At 41.8% G+C, this 16,617-nt stretch overlaps 1 protein-coding gene across 2 annotated transcripts in view; it reads right to left on the bottom strand.

The window, feature by feature from the left end:
- The window catches only part of LOC136572673 (uncharacterized), a 74,157-nt gene extending 58,424 nt beyond the window's left edge, over nt 1-15,733 (bottom strand). Inside the window, exons 1-3 of one of the 2 annotated variants that reach the window (XM_066573484.1) lie at nt 15,552-15,733; nt 4,097-4,168; nt 1,959-2,072 (exon numbers count right to left, since the gene is read on the bottom strand). In XM_066573484.1, the coding sequence (XP_066429581.1) occupies nt 1,959-2,072; nt 4,097-4,168; nt 15,552-15,686 (321 nt within the window). In that variant the 5' untranslated portion in view covers nt 15,687-15,733. Of the gene's footprint in view, nt 1-1,958; nt 2,073-4,096; nt 4,169-12,038; nt 12,653-15,551 lie in introns of those variants that run through there. The other variant, XM_066573485.1, reaches the window with a different exon arrangement.
- Nucleotides 15,734-16,617: the final 884 nt, after the last annotated feature.

Here is a 16,617-nt window from a genome sequence, read left to right as displayed (position 1 = left end):
TCAACTAATTGAAGCTTCATCCAAAACTGTTAAATCCTGAATGGAGGCTTTCAAAGTTCTCATTAAAAAAAACAAACATATCAGGTCTGCTCACAGGTCTGTTTCGATAACTACTTATATTTCTCATTAAAGATTGACTTTATCACCAATACATAAGATAAGTGATAAAAGCCTGGTCAGTGGTGTTCTCACGGCTGAGACCTTGAACAATCCCAAGAACATGGGTCCCATGTCCCTGTCTCCTACTACCTGAAGGCTAACTGCACCCCCCAAGGCGAGGAGGAGATGGAATGGAGCCGTGGTCAAGCATGTGCAGTGCAAATCCATTTATCTTCAATAGGGCTGTCTTTGTACTTGACTATTTCCATCAGTCCCGCCGAAATTGATGGAGGGGCTGTGGCGCTCGTGTTGCAGCCACTTCAATATTTACATTGATTCAACATGCTTCTCTTACTGTACACTATATGTAGCGGCCATTCTGAGAACTGCAGCCTTGTGACATTGAGGTAAATGGGAAACTGGTGAAGCTGTGTGCATTAAAGTGGTTTTCCAGGCAAAAACTATTGATGATCTATTCTCAGCACAGGTCTTTAATAGTTAATGGGGTTATTCAGGGTTAGAAAAATATGGCTGCTTTCTTCCAAACACAGAGCCATCCTTGTCTGTGGGGTTATACCTGGTATTGCAGCTAAGCTTCATTGAAGGGAATGGAAGCTGAACTGCAATAACAAATACAACCCACTAACAAAAATGATGCAGGTTTTTTTTAAGAAAGCAGCCATGTTTTTCTAGCACCAGACAACCCATTTAATCGCCAGGGACCTGCCTCTTGAGATTCCCAGCAATGAGCTGTTTGCCTGGCCAGCTGCCAGTGCAGTGGGCCAGGCATCCATCATAGGGGACAGGAGAGAACGTGCCCTAGCTAGCTTCACTCCTATTGAAATCAATGGGAGCTGAAGCCGGCTATTACACTTCTGCTTCCGACACCAGGGACTGATGTAGAAGTGTAATAGCCACTTCAGAACACATTGATTTCAATGAAAGTGAAGCCAGTTCAGGGCATGCCTTCTCCGTTCTCCCATAATGCAGATCTGGCCTGCTGCACTGACAGCGTGTTAGGCATTCAGTTTATCGCTGGGAATCTCAAGCTGCAGGTCCCTGGCGATTAAAGGGTTATCTTGAGCTAGAAAAACATGGCTGCTTTTTTCCAAACACAGTACCATTTTTGCCCTTGGCACCCCGGCGATTAACCTATGATAACCCATCCTGAGGATAGGTAATCAATCATTTTTACCCAGAAAACCCCTTTAAGTGCCCCAGACTGGAGTAGTAGCTTAATAGTGATGATATTTTCTTTTGAGCGAATCAAGACATCTGATAAAATGGAAAAAAAAAGGTTTCGTACCGTGTAAACATTCAGAAATTGATTTGAAAGAATGCTGCCATCCAATAGGTGGCACTGCAGAACTATTGTTCTATCTTCTTTATGTGCAGGGTTAAATGATAGATAACAGACATCATAAAACTGTCATATTCCTTAGCTCAGTGGACTGATTAGGTATTCATTTCTTTGCTAAGCTTGTCTGGTAGTGTTTTAAGTACAAATCAGTCTCAAATTTCTGTATGTGAACATTTGTATTTAGATCAAGAGGGGTGTCGTCTCTGCATTTGTATATTATATATACGTGCCGCCTCCAAATCAGCCTGATGAAGGGTCCATAGAAGATCTGAAAGCTTGCTATAACATTGTGTATTTTTGTTAGCCATCAAAAGGTATCATATCTACAAGATGACTTGATTTCTCTTACTGAGAACAATCTCAAGACATCTGAAGAACATTTAAAACTTCCTCATACATGTGATATCTACTCAGTCAATTTAAAAATATTAAAATATAATAGTCAAGTAATTAAAATATATATTTCAATTAGGATAAGTGATAAGTCATGTCCGCTTACACCAACATCCTTCAGACTGTGATATCTATTGAGGGACCTCTGTGTTTCTGAGAGCTGCATGGAGAAGAACAAGTCCTGAACAGATCTAGTTCCTTGATCAGACCAGCTGCTTCTCTGTAAAAGATCAGAAGAGACATTTATCACCAAGATTAAAAAGCTGTTAGTGTAAAGAACATATCCAAAGTAAATTTAAAAAATCACTGTGGGAATAATTTTATGTCTGGTGACATCAGCTATGATGGATGCCAGACCAGTGTATAAAGTGCGCAACTCTATCATCAGTTGTGTCTGGCTGAGGGCATGAAATTCCTGGCCGGACATAACTTATATATGTGATATAAAAAGACTATCTTATTCCCATCTGATCCTAACCAGGGCTAACCTTAGGTCAATTGCATTATAGCACCATTGTAATATACTATATAGGTAGCCCTAGCTTACAAGGCTCAATAGCCCTAGCGGAGTATAAAGGCAGATAGAGTAAAATAACAAACGGATAGTCTGACTGCCCTGATGGTGGACTGTCAGTCTTTTTCCAATAGGATGAATGATTCCCAAATAGTCAGTATATAGGAATACTATTGGAGGGTGCCTCTGTTTCCTTATGGCCCTCCTTATTGAGGAGAGCTATTATCGTGGTGCAACGAATTGGGGAATTGGTTGATTTTTATCATCTAAACCATATATCCACCATGCCACTTAGACTGTAGATGTTTGAATTTGGCATCACAGTAAGTATTATTATTTTCATACTGAGGCCCCCCCCCCCCACATTTAATATTCCTAAGGAAAATAAAAGAATAAAAGGGGAAATAAAGGAATATATTCCCCTTTCTATAGGTCAGACACCATAGTCACTAGTGCATCTTTGGATATTCAACTATCGGAGGCCATTTATGCCCCCGATGAGCTCTCCCTCGAGTGAAACGCGTTGTGTAATATTTGAACTATCAACTAGTGATTGAAAACATCCCTTTGACGTATACTTTGAGCTACTTCATTATTTGAGTCTCTGAATCAATACATACTCCTATTAGTTACTCCTTTCACCAGTGACTAGAGATGAGCGAACGTACTCGTTTCAAGTAATTACTCGATCGAGCACCGCGATTTTCGAGTACTTCCGTACTCGGGTGAAAAGATTCGGGGGGCGCAGGGGGGCAGGGGGAGGCGTGGCGGAGCGGGGGTAGCAGCGGGGAACAGGGCGGAGCCCTCTCTCTCTCCCACTCCCCGCTGCAACCGCCCACTCACCCACAGCGCCCCCCCCCCCCCGAATCTTTTCGCCTGAGTACGGAACTACTCGAAAATCGCGGCGCTCGGGCGAAAAAGGGGCGTGGCCAAGTATGCTCGCTCATCTCTACCAGTGACTTTTGTGACAAATCTTCAACACACTTGAAGTACTGATATGACAAACTCTCAACACATCTGAAGTACTGATAGTATCACTCTCTTTTTTTCTCAACTAGTGATGTATGTGACAAATCCCTATTACACCAAACACATTGAGAGTATTAGTAATTTTGGGGTTATTCATCTAACATTGATTTTATAATTACTTTGCGAATATTCCGGAATATATGTTTGTTCTTTCAATAGTTAGATTTCAAATTATTTAATAAAAGTTATATTTTAGTTAGATAGTCCAATCAGTGAATTGGAAATTTTGTGGTCCCTTGGACTAGGCTGCCTGCAGACGAGCGGGTCGGATCCGGCGGCGAGAATTCTCGCCGCGGGACCCGACCCGAGCGCCTGCAGAGACGAGCGTGTACTCACCCACGCCCGGCGGCCCCGACTCTTTCATGTGCCGGCTGCCGGGCAGCCGGCGCATGCGCAGACCGGAACCGGCGGCCGGGTGAGTGACATTTCTGTGCAAGGCTCTGCGAGCCCCGCACAAAAATAGGACATGCCGCGGTTTGTTTGCCGCGCGACATTTCGCGAGGCCAAACCGTGGCCGTCTGCATAGGAGTGCGTATTGTAATGCACTCCTATGCAGGCTTTCAATGGCGGAAATAACGCGGGAAATCCCGCCGCGGGATTTCCGCCCGTGTGCAGGCGGCCTTAGTGAAATAGCAGTAATATACAGAAACCCAGAAATTTGACAAAGAGGTATATGCATTATTTATTATTGTATTACTTACCCTTAAAGTGTGTGATATTACTGTAGGCAGAGTTTTGCAAATTGGAGGAAATGCAATGGTCTCCTTTTTTTCCTAAAAGAAATAAATTGTTCAAAAAGTTTTTAATTAAGGCAGCAGTTTTTTCAAATAACAATTATAGAAGGAAGAGTTATATTACTCAATCCCAACTGGGAAATGCTAATACATATTTTTTTTTTTGTTTCAAATACCTTTTATTAAAGGGGTTGTCCCGCGCCGAAACGGGGTTTTTTTTTTTTTTTAAACCCCCCCCCCCGTTCGGCGCGAGACAACCCCGATGCAGGGGTTAAAAAAACCACCCGCACAGCGCTTACCTGAATCCCGGCGGTCCGGCGTCTTCATACTCACCTGCTGAAGATGGCCGCCGGGATCCTCTGTCTTCATGGACCGCAGGGCTTCTGTGCGGTCCATTGCCGATTCCAGCCTCCTGATTGGCTGGAATCGGCACGTGACGGGGCGGAGCTACACGGAGCTACACGGAGCCCCATTCAGAAAAGAAGAAGACCCGGACTGCGCAAGCGCGGCTAATTTGGCCATCGGAGGGCGAAAATTAGTCGGCACCATGGAGACGAGGACGCCAGCAACGGAGCAGGTAAGTATAAAACTTTTTATAACTTCTGTATGGCTCATAATTAATGCACAATGTACATTACAAAGTGCATTATTATGGCCATACAGAAGTGTATAGACCCACTTGCTGCCTCGGGACAACCCCTTTAAGCATGTAGTGAAAAGTATATCGTTTTACAGCGAATATCCCCTTGCAGGGGGTATAACTTTTAAGGTTTCACTCAATATAGCACTAATAACAAGAAACATTTATACAAATATTCTAGATATATGTTTTCACTTGTAATTTCGCTCTTCTTTACTAATTTCAGGTTTTATTTATTTTGTCCTGAGAATTAAATATTTACTGTAATGATCTTTTTCAGTAATAACAATAAAGAAAACACAAAACAAAAAAACAATGAAATCAAAATCGTACAAGGTCGTCTGTTTCTCTGCGTTCTTTTTGTAATAGATTGAAACGTTTACATCACTTGACATATCTCTGTTTTTTTTTCCCCCTAAATTGGAGTGCTCTAGTATTTAGGTCGACTGGAGGACATGTCTGAAACCCGGAATGTCTATCAGTTCTATCCAAGGTCCTCAAACCTGCCCAAAGTTTTCTAGCGAGTCTGTCCCTATGGCGTGTAGTCTCTCATATAGTACAATCTGTGAAATTCTATTCATTACATCTGGAATGGATAGGTTCTGTTTAGAGATGAGCGAACGTACTCGGTAAAGCACTACTCGTCCGAGTAATGTGCTTTATCCGAGTACCTCCCCGCTCGTCCTGAAAGATTCGGGGCGCTCCGCTGCTGACAGGTGAGTTGCGGCGGGGAGCAGGGGAGAGCGGGCAGGAGAGAAGGAGAGGGAGATACTCGGATAAAGCACATTACTCGGACGAGTAGTGCTTTACCGAGTACGTTCGCTCATCTCTAGTTCTGTTGCTTCCATTTGGCCGCAATGTGGATTCTAGTCGCCATACAGATAAATTGAATCAGTCTATGCGCTCTGTACTGAATTCCCGATTGCCGGTCTCCTAGGAGAAATACCGAGGGGGATTTTTGGAATCTGCCTATGAAAAGTCTGTGTATAAGTCTGTGTACCTGTGACCAGAGCCTAGCTACTACTGGGCAAGTCCACCAGATGTGTAGTTGGGAACCTTCTTCCGTAGAGCCCCTAAAACACTGGGGAGAGGAGGTTGGGTAAATTTTGGTGTAGTCTCGTCGGAACCAAGTGGGTATGGTGCAGGATCTTTAGGGAGGTTTCCATCAGCGTTACTTTTTGGCTTCCTTAGATATTGTTTCACAGCAATGCCCCCACCTTTCCAAAAACATGTTAATGTCTAGGTCTTTTTCCCATTTTTCCATGTAGGGTAGTTTGCCTTCTTCTGTCGGGTTGTTCAGGATACTATATACCAGAGATAACGTTCCCTTTTTCATAGGGTCTTGTAAGCATAGTCTCTCAAACATGGTAATGTCCGGGAGAACCCAAGGTAGTTGGAGTGAGTGTACAAAGTGGAATATTTGATTAACCCGATAGTTTTCGGAGGGGGGGGAGGTTAAACTTGGCTTGGAACTGATCTAGGGTCAGCAGGCACGAGTTCTCTATCAAGTGGTGAAGATTAGTTACTTCGTTATTTTTCCACCATTGGAAATGGATCAGATCCAAGCTTGGTGGGAAGCGAACATTTGGAATCAGGGGTAATAGCCTTGATGGGTTGGTGGCGAGTTTGTATTTGAAGGGAATATTCCTCCATGTACGCATTGACTAGTATGAGAGTGGACTCAAGTTCTGCAGATTGGCCGCCATAGGGCCACCAGACCATATCAACTCCGGAAATGTGTATGGGGTCATTCTCGAGGCCTCTAGATCTACCCATAGTGGGGCTTTCTAATACATATTTTGAGAAGCACCACTGTCCCAAAGATTATTAATCATTTCACTATACAATTATAATATTGTATGTTTAAGGCCGTCTGCACACGAGCGGGTCGGATCCGGCAGCGAGAATTCTCGCCGCGGGACCCGACCCGAGAGCCTGCAGGGACGAGCGCGTACTCACCCGCGCCTGGCGGCCCCGGCTCTTTCATGTGCCGGCTGCAGCGCAGCCGGCGCATGCGCAGACCGGAGCCGGCGGCCGGGTGAGCGCGTGCCCCGCACAAAAATAGGACATGCCGCGGTTTGTTTGCCACGCGAGATTTTGCGCGGCCAAACCGCGGCTGTCTGCATAGGAGTGCGTATTTTAATGCACTCCTATGCAAAGTTTCAGTGGCGGAAATCCCGCGGCGGGATTTCCGCCCGTGTGCAGGCGGCCATATAGTCACAAGAAAAAGACAAAAATGTTTTGGTCTACTATAAACAATATAATGTACTGTTATCTAAGGATAGTATGCTTCTATATTAAAAACTGAAAAAAGTCTAAAAGACGATTTTGAAGATAGTAAATAGCATTATGCTCACCATTACCATGGTACATGCAGTGCATTTGTTACATAGTCGAACTATCATTCTGTAATTTATGATTATGAGATCTACAAATGTAGTGAATTTAAGATTTGTCTGAACTAAGGGGTCTCTGAAACAAACGAGCAGCTTTATAAGTTATCCTGCATTATTATTTACAAAAAGGGAGAGAGACATATAGGCTGGGTTCACACGGGACGGATTTGCCGCGGAAATTCTGTCCGGTATTTCGCTGTGGCAAATTCGCCTGCGGCCGCTAATCCCGGGATCAGCCAGCCATGTGGACGAGATTTCTGAGAAATCTCGTCCACACGGGATGGCAAATCCGCCGCGGCAAAACCGGCAGAAGCTGGCACTGCGGCGCGGATTATCCGGCCGCAGCATGCTGATTCTTTTTCTTCCTCCGCTGCGGCCGCGCTCCCCTCTATGGGAGCGCCGGCCACAGCGAAGAGCAAGTGGCCGGGCCGCTTCAAAACCCGCGGGGTTTGAAGCAGCGCTTCTCCCGGCAGAAATCTCGCGGTTTTTCGCTGCGGCCAAACCGCGAGATTTCTGCCAGGAATCTGGCGTGTGAGAACCCAGGCTAAATAACAAGTAATAACAACATATATAACGGTAAGTCAAAGGCTGCGGCTTACTATATATTACTGTAAAAGGGATAGAGCAGTAAAAGAAAAAAAGCTTTAAGATATTGTATGAGCCTTATGAGGCCCAAATAAATAGGGGATGAAGGGCTAACCAAAACAAGTAGTACTTTGCAAATGGTCCTTCCCCTCTAGAATAATTCAGAGAGATGAGGTTCCGCTGTGAGTTGGTGAATGTCAACCAAGGTCTATAGAAGCTGCTTCGTTTTTTGTTGACCATGAAACTGCCCATTCAAGCTATGACTTTATTCAATGATATGGGGGGTATTTTCAAAATACTAGTGGAAACTTTTAAATTGTGGGACCTTTAAAGGGGTTGTCCCGCGCCGAAACGGTTTTTTGTTTTTTTTTAACACCCCCCCCCCCCCCCCCGTTCGGCGCGAGACAACCCCGATGCAGGGGTTAAAAAAACACACCGGGTAGTACTTACCCGAATCCCGGCGGTCCGGCGTCTTCATACTCACCTGCTGAAGATGGCCGCCGGGGTCTGCTCCCTCCGTGGACCGCAGCTCTTCTGTGCGGTCCATTGCCGATTCCAGCCTCCTGATTGGCTGGAATCGGCACGTGACGGGGCGGAGCTACACGGAGCCGGCATTCTGCACGAGCGGCCCCATTGAAGACAGCAGAAGACCCGGACTGCGCAAGCACGGCTAATTTGGCCATCGGAGGGCGAAAATTAGTCGGCTCCATGGGAACGAGGACGCTAGCAACGGAGCAGGTAAGTATAAAACTTTTTATAACTTCTGTATGGCTCATAATTAATGCACAATGTACATTACAAAGTGCATTAATATGGCCATACAGAAGTGTATAGACCCACTTGCTGCCGCGGGACAACCCCTTTAAGTCTGAGGGTTTGTGGTACAGCAAAGCTATACATGGACCCTTCTTTTTTTTTTAATTCCATGAAGAGTGATGTACAAATCCCTAGTGCGACTTTGCATACCGTACCTGGTAATAGCATGGCATGGCATAGACATGTGTAGGTATATATATATATATATATATATATGCACATTTATGCTGTCAATGCTCTTTCTGTGCATCTAGCGCTACATGTATTAAAGTAAATTACTACTACCTACTTATATAAGCACAGTAGATGGATTAATTTACTAACGAGCTGATGTACTGGATGTAGCGTATCTTATTCTACACCTCATATGGACTAAAGTCAGTCCAGACAGATCATTGAGCAATTATTTCTAGGTCTATTTATTTTAGATTTTGAGTTCTTAGCTGAGATTTACATGAATGATTAGAGGAATCTAAGCAGGATAAAGACATAGTTCCAGTTTAGTAAACTGCTAATAAGTGCAAACGTTCACAATGCTCTATCCATGCAGCAGGCTTACACCATTCATTGTTTTGGAATAATCCTTGTATAACTATATTTCTTTCAGCTGAATGTTTCAGTCGCAGCTATGTATGTAGTCTGTGAGTATTGCCAAGCACATGCCAATAAATGTAGAGGGATCCTCTGATATTCTAATGCTAATGGAGACTACCATAACCCCTTTATGGTGGTCCAAGTTAACATTGCACTTTCTTTATGCCTGTCAGCACAACACATATAACGTACTGCTATACTGAAGTTTTGCAGTGTATTATATGAGCAATTAAGTCCCCTAGTGGTCAAAAGTGACATTGTTGTCAGAAAAAGACCACATGATAATCTGGCCATGTAGTATTTCCTTATTTTTATTTAAGGATATCTAAAAAATAGCTTGCAAAACGAGGAGAAAACAAATAATAACAGGTTACACTATGGTAAGGGAAGAACCGGTCCAGGAGTTGGAGGAGACAAAGAGAAGATAGTATCTGTTTATCCCCCAAGGGGTCCATAATGCCATGCAATGCAACTGACAGCCAGAATCCTGCTGCACTGACAGGATGACAGAGAACTCTGATCCCTGTTGTTTAACCCCTAATGTGCCATGATCAATGCTGAGTGAGCTCCCTCTGTGATGTGTTCGCCCTCATTCATACAATCATAAAGAGGAGATGGTTTGCCATGGCATCTTGCAAGCAGACAATGGCATATGGGTCTGCCATTGCTGGATTATTGAAAGAAAAGATATATTAAATTGCATTACAGAAGTACTGCAGTATATTATCTGACCAATCATATGATTGCAAGTTCACGCCCCCTACAGGGACATAGAAAAAGGTAAGAAAAAAAATAATAAAAAAAAATTTGTGTTTAGTATCATTGCAACCATAGTGACCTGTACAATAAACTGAACACATTTTTTATAGCAAATGCTATGAATAAAACAGCAAAAATAAAAAGGAGCCACAATGTTTTTATTTTCTCATTTTTCCTGTAAAAAATGCAATGAAACTAATCAAAAAGGTCATATGTACAGCAAAATGGTACCGGTAAAAAGTACAGCTTGTCACCCAAAAAACAAGCCTTTACACAGCTGTGTCCATGAAAAATAAAAAAAAAATGCCATGGTCTCTTTAAATGCAGCAATGCCAAAACCAAATTATTTTTTCAAAAATAGGGTTTTATTCTGCAAAAGTGGAAAAACACTTTAAAAATATACAATTTTGGTATCGTCATAATCGTACTAACCCATAGAAAAAAAAGTATAATTTCATTTATACTGCATATTGAACTCCATGGGGGAAAAAAACAGTGGCAAAATTGATGTGTTCTTCTACCCTATCTCCCCCCAAAAGTTATACAGTACATTATATGTACACCAAAATGGTACCAAGAAAAAACTACAGCATGCTGTGCAACAAACAAGCCCTTATAGGACTATGTTGATTGAAAAAGAAAAAAGTTACAGCTTTTAAAATGTGGAGATGAAAGTCCAAAAATATAGTCGTGTCCTTAAGTACCAAATTAGACTGCGTCGCTAAAGGGTTAAATAAAAAGTTGTGAAGTTATAAGTATGACTTTTATGCCACAGAATAATCTATCCATGTGGTGGTATATGGGTCAGAAACATCTTTAATTTCTGCTACCAGAACCTTCATGTACTGGAGGTGGTGTATTTCCCTAAACCGGTCTGTTAGAGTGGGAAGATGAGTGCCTTTCCCCAGTTTGGGTATTACTGTTCTCGCAGCACTAAAGACAAAGTGGAGGAAGGTCTATTCTAGGACACTGAGGGGACATGCAGTAGGGTTGGCCGTTTATGATAGACACCTGCTATAGTGTGGATCAGATCCACTACTTTGAACCAAAATGCATGGGGAGGTGAGCATTCCCATCTTGTGTGTCATAGTTTTCCAAGCCCGGCCACAGCTCCAACACAGATCTGAGACTGTTGGATAACATGTATAAAGTAGAGTTGGAACTCTGTGCTATCTAGTTTGTTTCTTGCCCATTAGAAGAGAGAGAGGTTTCATAACCTAACAAGGATGCTTTACGTCAATCAGAAGAGGCCTAGAAGCATTTCAGTTCTTTTTCCCAGCTAGTTTGGTAGGAAGGTTTGACAATGTCAAAAGATTGTAAGACTAGGGAGTATATCAATGAGATCATGTGAGTGGATGCTGTCTCACTAATATACAAGGTCTCCAAAGGGGTGGAGGTTCTATAAAAATGCAAATGTTGATACTGTGTTTTATATTAGTGCCATATCTGAAGGCATTGCAGGATCCAAGCTGAGTCATCCCTGGCATTTTAATTTCACCGAAAATTGTACGCATAAGTAAAATAATTGGTATTGCTTAATCTATGATGACCCGTACAATAAAATTATCATGTTATTTACCCTGCACAGTTAATGCTGTAAAAAAAGACAGGATTGCTGTATTTTTGTTTATCCCGCCTCCCTAAAAACTCCAAAATGGTACCAATTAAAACATTTAAAAAAAACGCAAAAAGCAAGACCTCTCACAGCAGAAAAGTAAAAATGTCTCAGAATATGGGGACACAAAACAAATAATTTATTCTGTAACAGTGTTTTTATTGCGCAAAAGTAGTAAAACATAAAAAAATATTAAAATGTATTACTGTCATAATACTGACCTACATAATAAAACTCATCATCATTTATACCACATAGTGAATGCTGCAAGTATAAAACCCAAAAAACAAAATCCCCCAAATTGCCGGACTAGTAGTTTCTTTCCATTTCAACCCCCAGTTACATTATATGAACCCCAAAATGGTGCTATTAAAACTTTAACCTATGCCTTCCTCATTTAACTACATCGATGGAAACTATATATAAACTTATAGGCTAGGTTAATACATCTATTGACATAAGAATAATTTCAATTAATGATGGAATACTAGTTGGGTTACTTACTTTCTGTACATTTTTTCGAGGGGTAATCCCTTTCATATACAAAGTCCACATCGTTCTTCAATAGCGCTAGTAGATCACTAACTACTGAAAAAAATCTTCAAGCTCAACAGATGCAATCCAAAGCACAGAGAATAGAGAATAATATATATCTCATCATAGCATCCTATTATTGAAGTGACACTGTGCACACGGGTGCTGTTGGGTGCTCTTATATGGGGTCAGTAAGCAGACTAGTGACAAAATAAGAAGGTGAAAGTAATTCCAATATTCTTATAAATCTCCAGAATAAGTTCATTCATTATGTCCATTCCATCTAGTCGAGTTTAGCTTGGTCACAAGCATGAAAAACTGTAGAGCATTTATGGCATCTGTGCAGCATGGCTGACAAGCTCCATATACCCAAGTGTCAGTGGCATATTTAGAAAGAAAGGATAAAAAGGGACATTGCAATAGAACTCATAATCCCATTGACTGACGTTAATGCACTGCAATATCCTTGTATCAATATGTTTTGGCTGTTGAGTTGCTGTTTTTGGAAAAGTAGTATTTTAGTCTTCGGGAGGTATTTGAAGGAGATGTCTGTCCTGAGTGAACCTCCATAAGTAGAATAACCAGTGTCAGTTTCACCTGTTGAAGCTCTTTAATGGACACAGTCCAAGGGAAGTGCCTTAGCCAGAACTAAAGTGACGTCCCCTTAGCAACATACACTCTACCTGTTTGTGTTCTCTCCTGGAGGGCATCACCGCACCGCTGCTAATTACACACCCCCTCCTTCCATTTATTTAACAGTAGGTCAGAGCTGTCGATCACCTAAACCACAATGGAGGAAGTGGGATTGCTGCATTCCCACACATTATATGCTACTTTGCAGAAGCTTACATTGCACAAAGCAGCATTGAGCTTGCTTATGTCTACTAGATACAGTGTGAAACAATAACAGTTACACATTTCTAACCAATTACGGCTTTTTATGTAGATGCCAATTCGATACACATACACTGCATGAAATTCAATAACGTTGAAAGTAATTAAAATTATAAGTACATTGTTAAAATTATATGATTGATAATTATTTGTAAAAAAAAAAAAAAAAAGTATTTTCATGCAATGTTTGTTCTAGACCCAAGATTTAATAATCTTTGAACAAATTATTAAACAGCATGTATGCAAGTACTTGCATGAGAATACAGTAATTAACCAGAGCCAGCATGGGTTTATAAGAAGCAAGTCATATTGGCCTAATCTAATTTCCTTCTATGACAGAATCACGGACTGACCAAATATGGGATTAACAAGGCAACTGTCAGGTGGATTCACAACTGGCTGAGTGATCGTACTCAAAGAGTGGTCACTGGTCATAAATGGCTGCACATCCAAGTGGAAGAATGTCTCAAGTGGGCTACCACAAGGCTCTGTCCTAGGCCCAGTGTTGTTCAACATTTTTATAAATGACCTGGAGGAGGGAACTGGGGGAAAACTGATAACATTTCCGGATGACACAAAGTTAAGAGGGATAGCTAACCTCAGAAGAGAGAGAGGATTCAAAAAAAAGCTAGACAAGCTTGAACAGTGGGCGGCGACTAACAGAATGGTATTTAACAAGAAGAAATGTAGGGTCCTACATTTGTGCAAGAAAAATGAAAAAAAAAAGCACATACAGAATGGGAGTAACTGAGCTAAGCAGAAGCACATGTTAAAAAAAACTTGGGTATACTAATAGATCATAGACTGAACATGAGTCAACAGTGTGATGCAGCAGCCAAAAAGGCAAACACAATTCTGGGATGTATTAAGAGAAGCATAGAGTCTAGATCACGTGAAGTAATTATTCCCCTCTTATTTCCCTCTATGTCCAGTTCTGGGCAACCTAATTTAAAAGAGACATCGACAAACTGGAGCAAGTTCAGAGAAGGGTTACCAAGAAGTTGAGTGGTCTGCAAACCATGTCCTATGAGGAACGATAAAAGAATCCAGGAATTTTTAGCTTGCAAAAAAGAAGGCTGATAGGGGACTTAATAGCCGTCTACAAATATATGAAGGGCTGTCACAGTGCTGAGGGATCAGCTCTATTCTCATTTGCACAAGGAAAGACTAGAAGCAATGGGATGAAACTGAAAGGGATGAAACACAAATTAGACATTAGAAAAAAAACTTTCTGACAGTGAGGGTGATCAATGAGTGGAACAGGTTACCATGGGAGGTGGCGAGTTCTCCTTCAATGGAAGTCTTCAAACAGATGCTGGACAGAAATCTGTTTGGGATTATTTATCTGATGACCCTGGAGGTCCCTTCCAACTCTACCATTCTATGATTCTAACAGTGAATATTTGCAAAACAAATGCTATTTATTAGAACTATGAATTTTGCTCCTTGTTAGGGAAGCTCATTAAGTCTTATAAAGTCTTCAAAATTCTATTAATGGTATAATGAAAGAAGCTAGAATGTAAAAGAGTGGACCCACTGTGCCACCGAATGATTTGGTTTTGGGCTACTCCTGAGGAGAGCACCTAGGGTACCTTGGTTTTACAGTTTTAACCCATCTGATTGGGATCTGATATTAGTCTCAGTTTAGCAGCAGCTGACATGGATGGGTACATGGGTACTCCATAGTCCAGTTTCGGAGGGTCAGGCAAAGACGTGGTCAATATATAGAAAGCCAAGGTTTGGACAGGCAAAGTTTCTGCGTAACAATTAGATAAGTTGAAGGTCAAGGCAAGCAGCAGACACATATGTGGTCAGAATACAAACTTGAGAAAATGGGAAAACTAGGTGATCAGGAATCAGTCAGTATGTGAATAAACCTTTGCAGAACTATATTAAATATTGCTCAGGCACTCAGCAATAGGGGAGAATGCCTTATATAACTAAGGAGCTGACTAGATTGGCCAGGGTTCGAAAAGTTGCGTGTGAGCATTGGCTCTTTCAGCAGCAGGCTGGGCATACATGTACCCTGCAGGTGGCAGTGACAGGAGCATAAGAGTGGTGAATCGTGGAGTTCTGCCATAGATTAAACTGTCAGATCTGTGTTGGAAAAATCAGACCAGGATTTGAGAATTTTAGCCCATGTGAACATGCCCTTAATGTTCCAATAATGAAATACACAGTCAGACTGGCATGACTTGTGCCCACCAGAGAAAATGATCCCGAGGGCCTTCTGCCGATATGTATGTAAAACCTGCCCTCGAATGTGCATGTCCACTTTTAATTCCATCCTAAATGATGGTAACGTTTCTATACACAAGGCATATGGGCACTAAAATTATAATAATTATTGTCTCTAGGCTGTCTCCAAATGAGCTTCTGATGGAATTGTATTTTGCTGGCCCTTTAGGACCCATTACCGTCTCAGACCCTGGGTCTACTAGTACTCTATTGGTCAGTTGACCATGATGACAATACAAATACTATATTTGAAACTTCCAGTTAGAAAAAGAACCTGAACTTTATCCAAAATAGCTGTACAAGACAAATAAAATGTTTATAACACTGAAATACCACAAACCACAAATATACCTGTGTCAGTCTAGCTGATGATGTAAAGCATCTTGGTATTCCAATGACAGTATTTTCTTTAAAGAAATCTAATTTTGCTTCATTTCTCTTCCTGTGTGGTATATTAGCAGTATGACTCCTCTGATTACAATCCATGTTGTAATTGTAGTTAGTCTCGTGCCACTATGTATCTTCCTATAGATCTGTGGAGGAAAAACAGATGTAGAAATTTAAAGTTGAAGTGTTACATTTTTTGTTTTTCAAATTTGTCTAATGTGGATGTTAATGGAGTTGACTGAAGTATCTCATGAATAAGGTGCATGCAACATTTGGGCTCTAGTCATACTTGCCTGATCAATGGCGGAAATATGTTGGATCCCATTACAACATAAAAAGGAGATGAATGCAGTACTTAGTCTGACAGATCCCTTTATTCACCTTCACATAATAAGAGGATCCATCTTTCATATCCACTGCTGCCTTCATCTCCTTTTTTCTTGTATAGATAAGATTTTGGATCAGGCAGCAGCGGTACTTACCCATCCTCTTCTCTGGCGATCCAGCACTGCAGCCCCGTAGTCCACCCAGTCTTTGTTTAACAATGGCTACCATCTGACTGCTGCAGCCAATCATAGGCCGCATTGGTCACATGCCATTCTCTTGGAATCACTGCTCAGATGCTGATAGCCATGATGCCAGAATGACACCTAACCGCCTCTAATTGGAGGCAGAGGTCAGGTGGTAGCTGTTCCTAAACAAAGGACCACGGGGCAGCAGCGCTGGATCACCAGAGCATAGGACTGCTCATGTACCACTCATTTTCCTGTTTTGACAGATTTGGATCCATTCTAGAAAATGTCTCCAACCCAGACAACCCCTTTATAACTGTAAATGCACTTTTGCAGCAGATTTTTAATTTGACTTTTCCAATGGCTTTGGTCATGTTAAGTGTCAAGTTTGTTGCAGCTCTGCGTTTAACGTGCTAAGTGTCAAGTTAATGTTTGCTACATTTGTACACACAGACGCCTGTCATGCATATCTGTGTCTTGTACCTCAATACATTAATTTTGGTGAGTATACCTCAATA

This window comes from Eleutherodactylus coqui, chromosome 7 (genome assembly GCF_035609145.1).
Source record: "Eleutherodactylus coqui strain aEleCoq1 chromosome 7, aEleCoq1.hap1, whole genome shotgun sequence".
NCBI classification, from domain to species: domain Eukaryota; kingdom Metazoa; phylum Chordata; class Amphibia; order Anura; family Eleutherodactylidae; genus Eleutherodactylus; species Eleutherodactylus coqui.
This window is presented reverse-complemented; position numbering and strand designations above follow the sequence as displayed.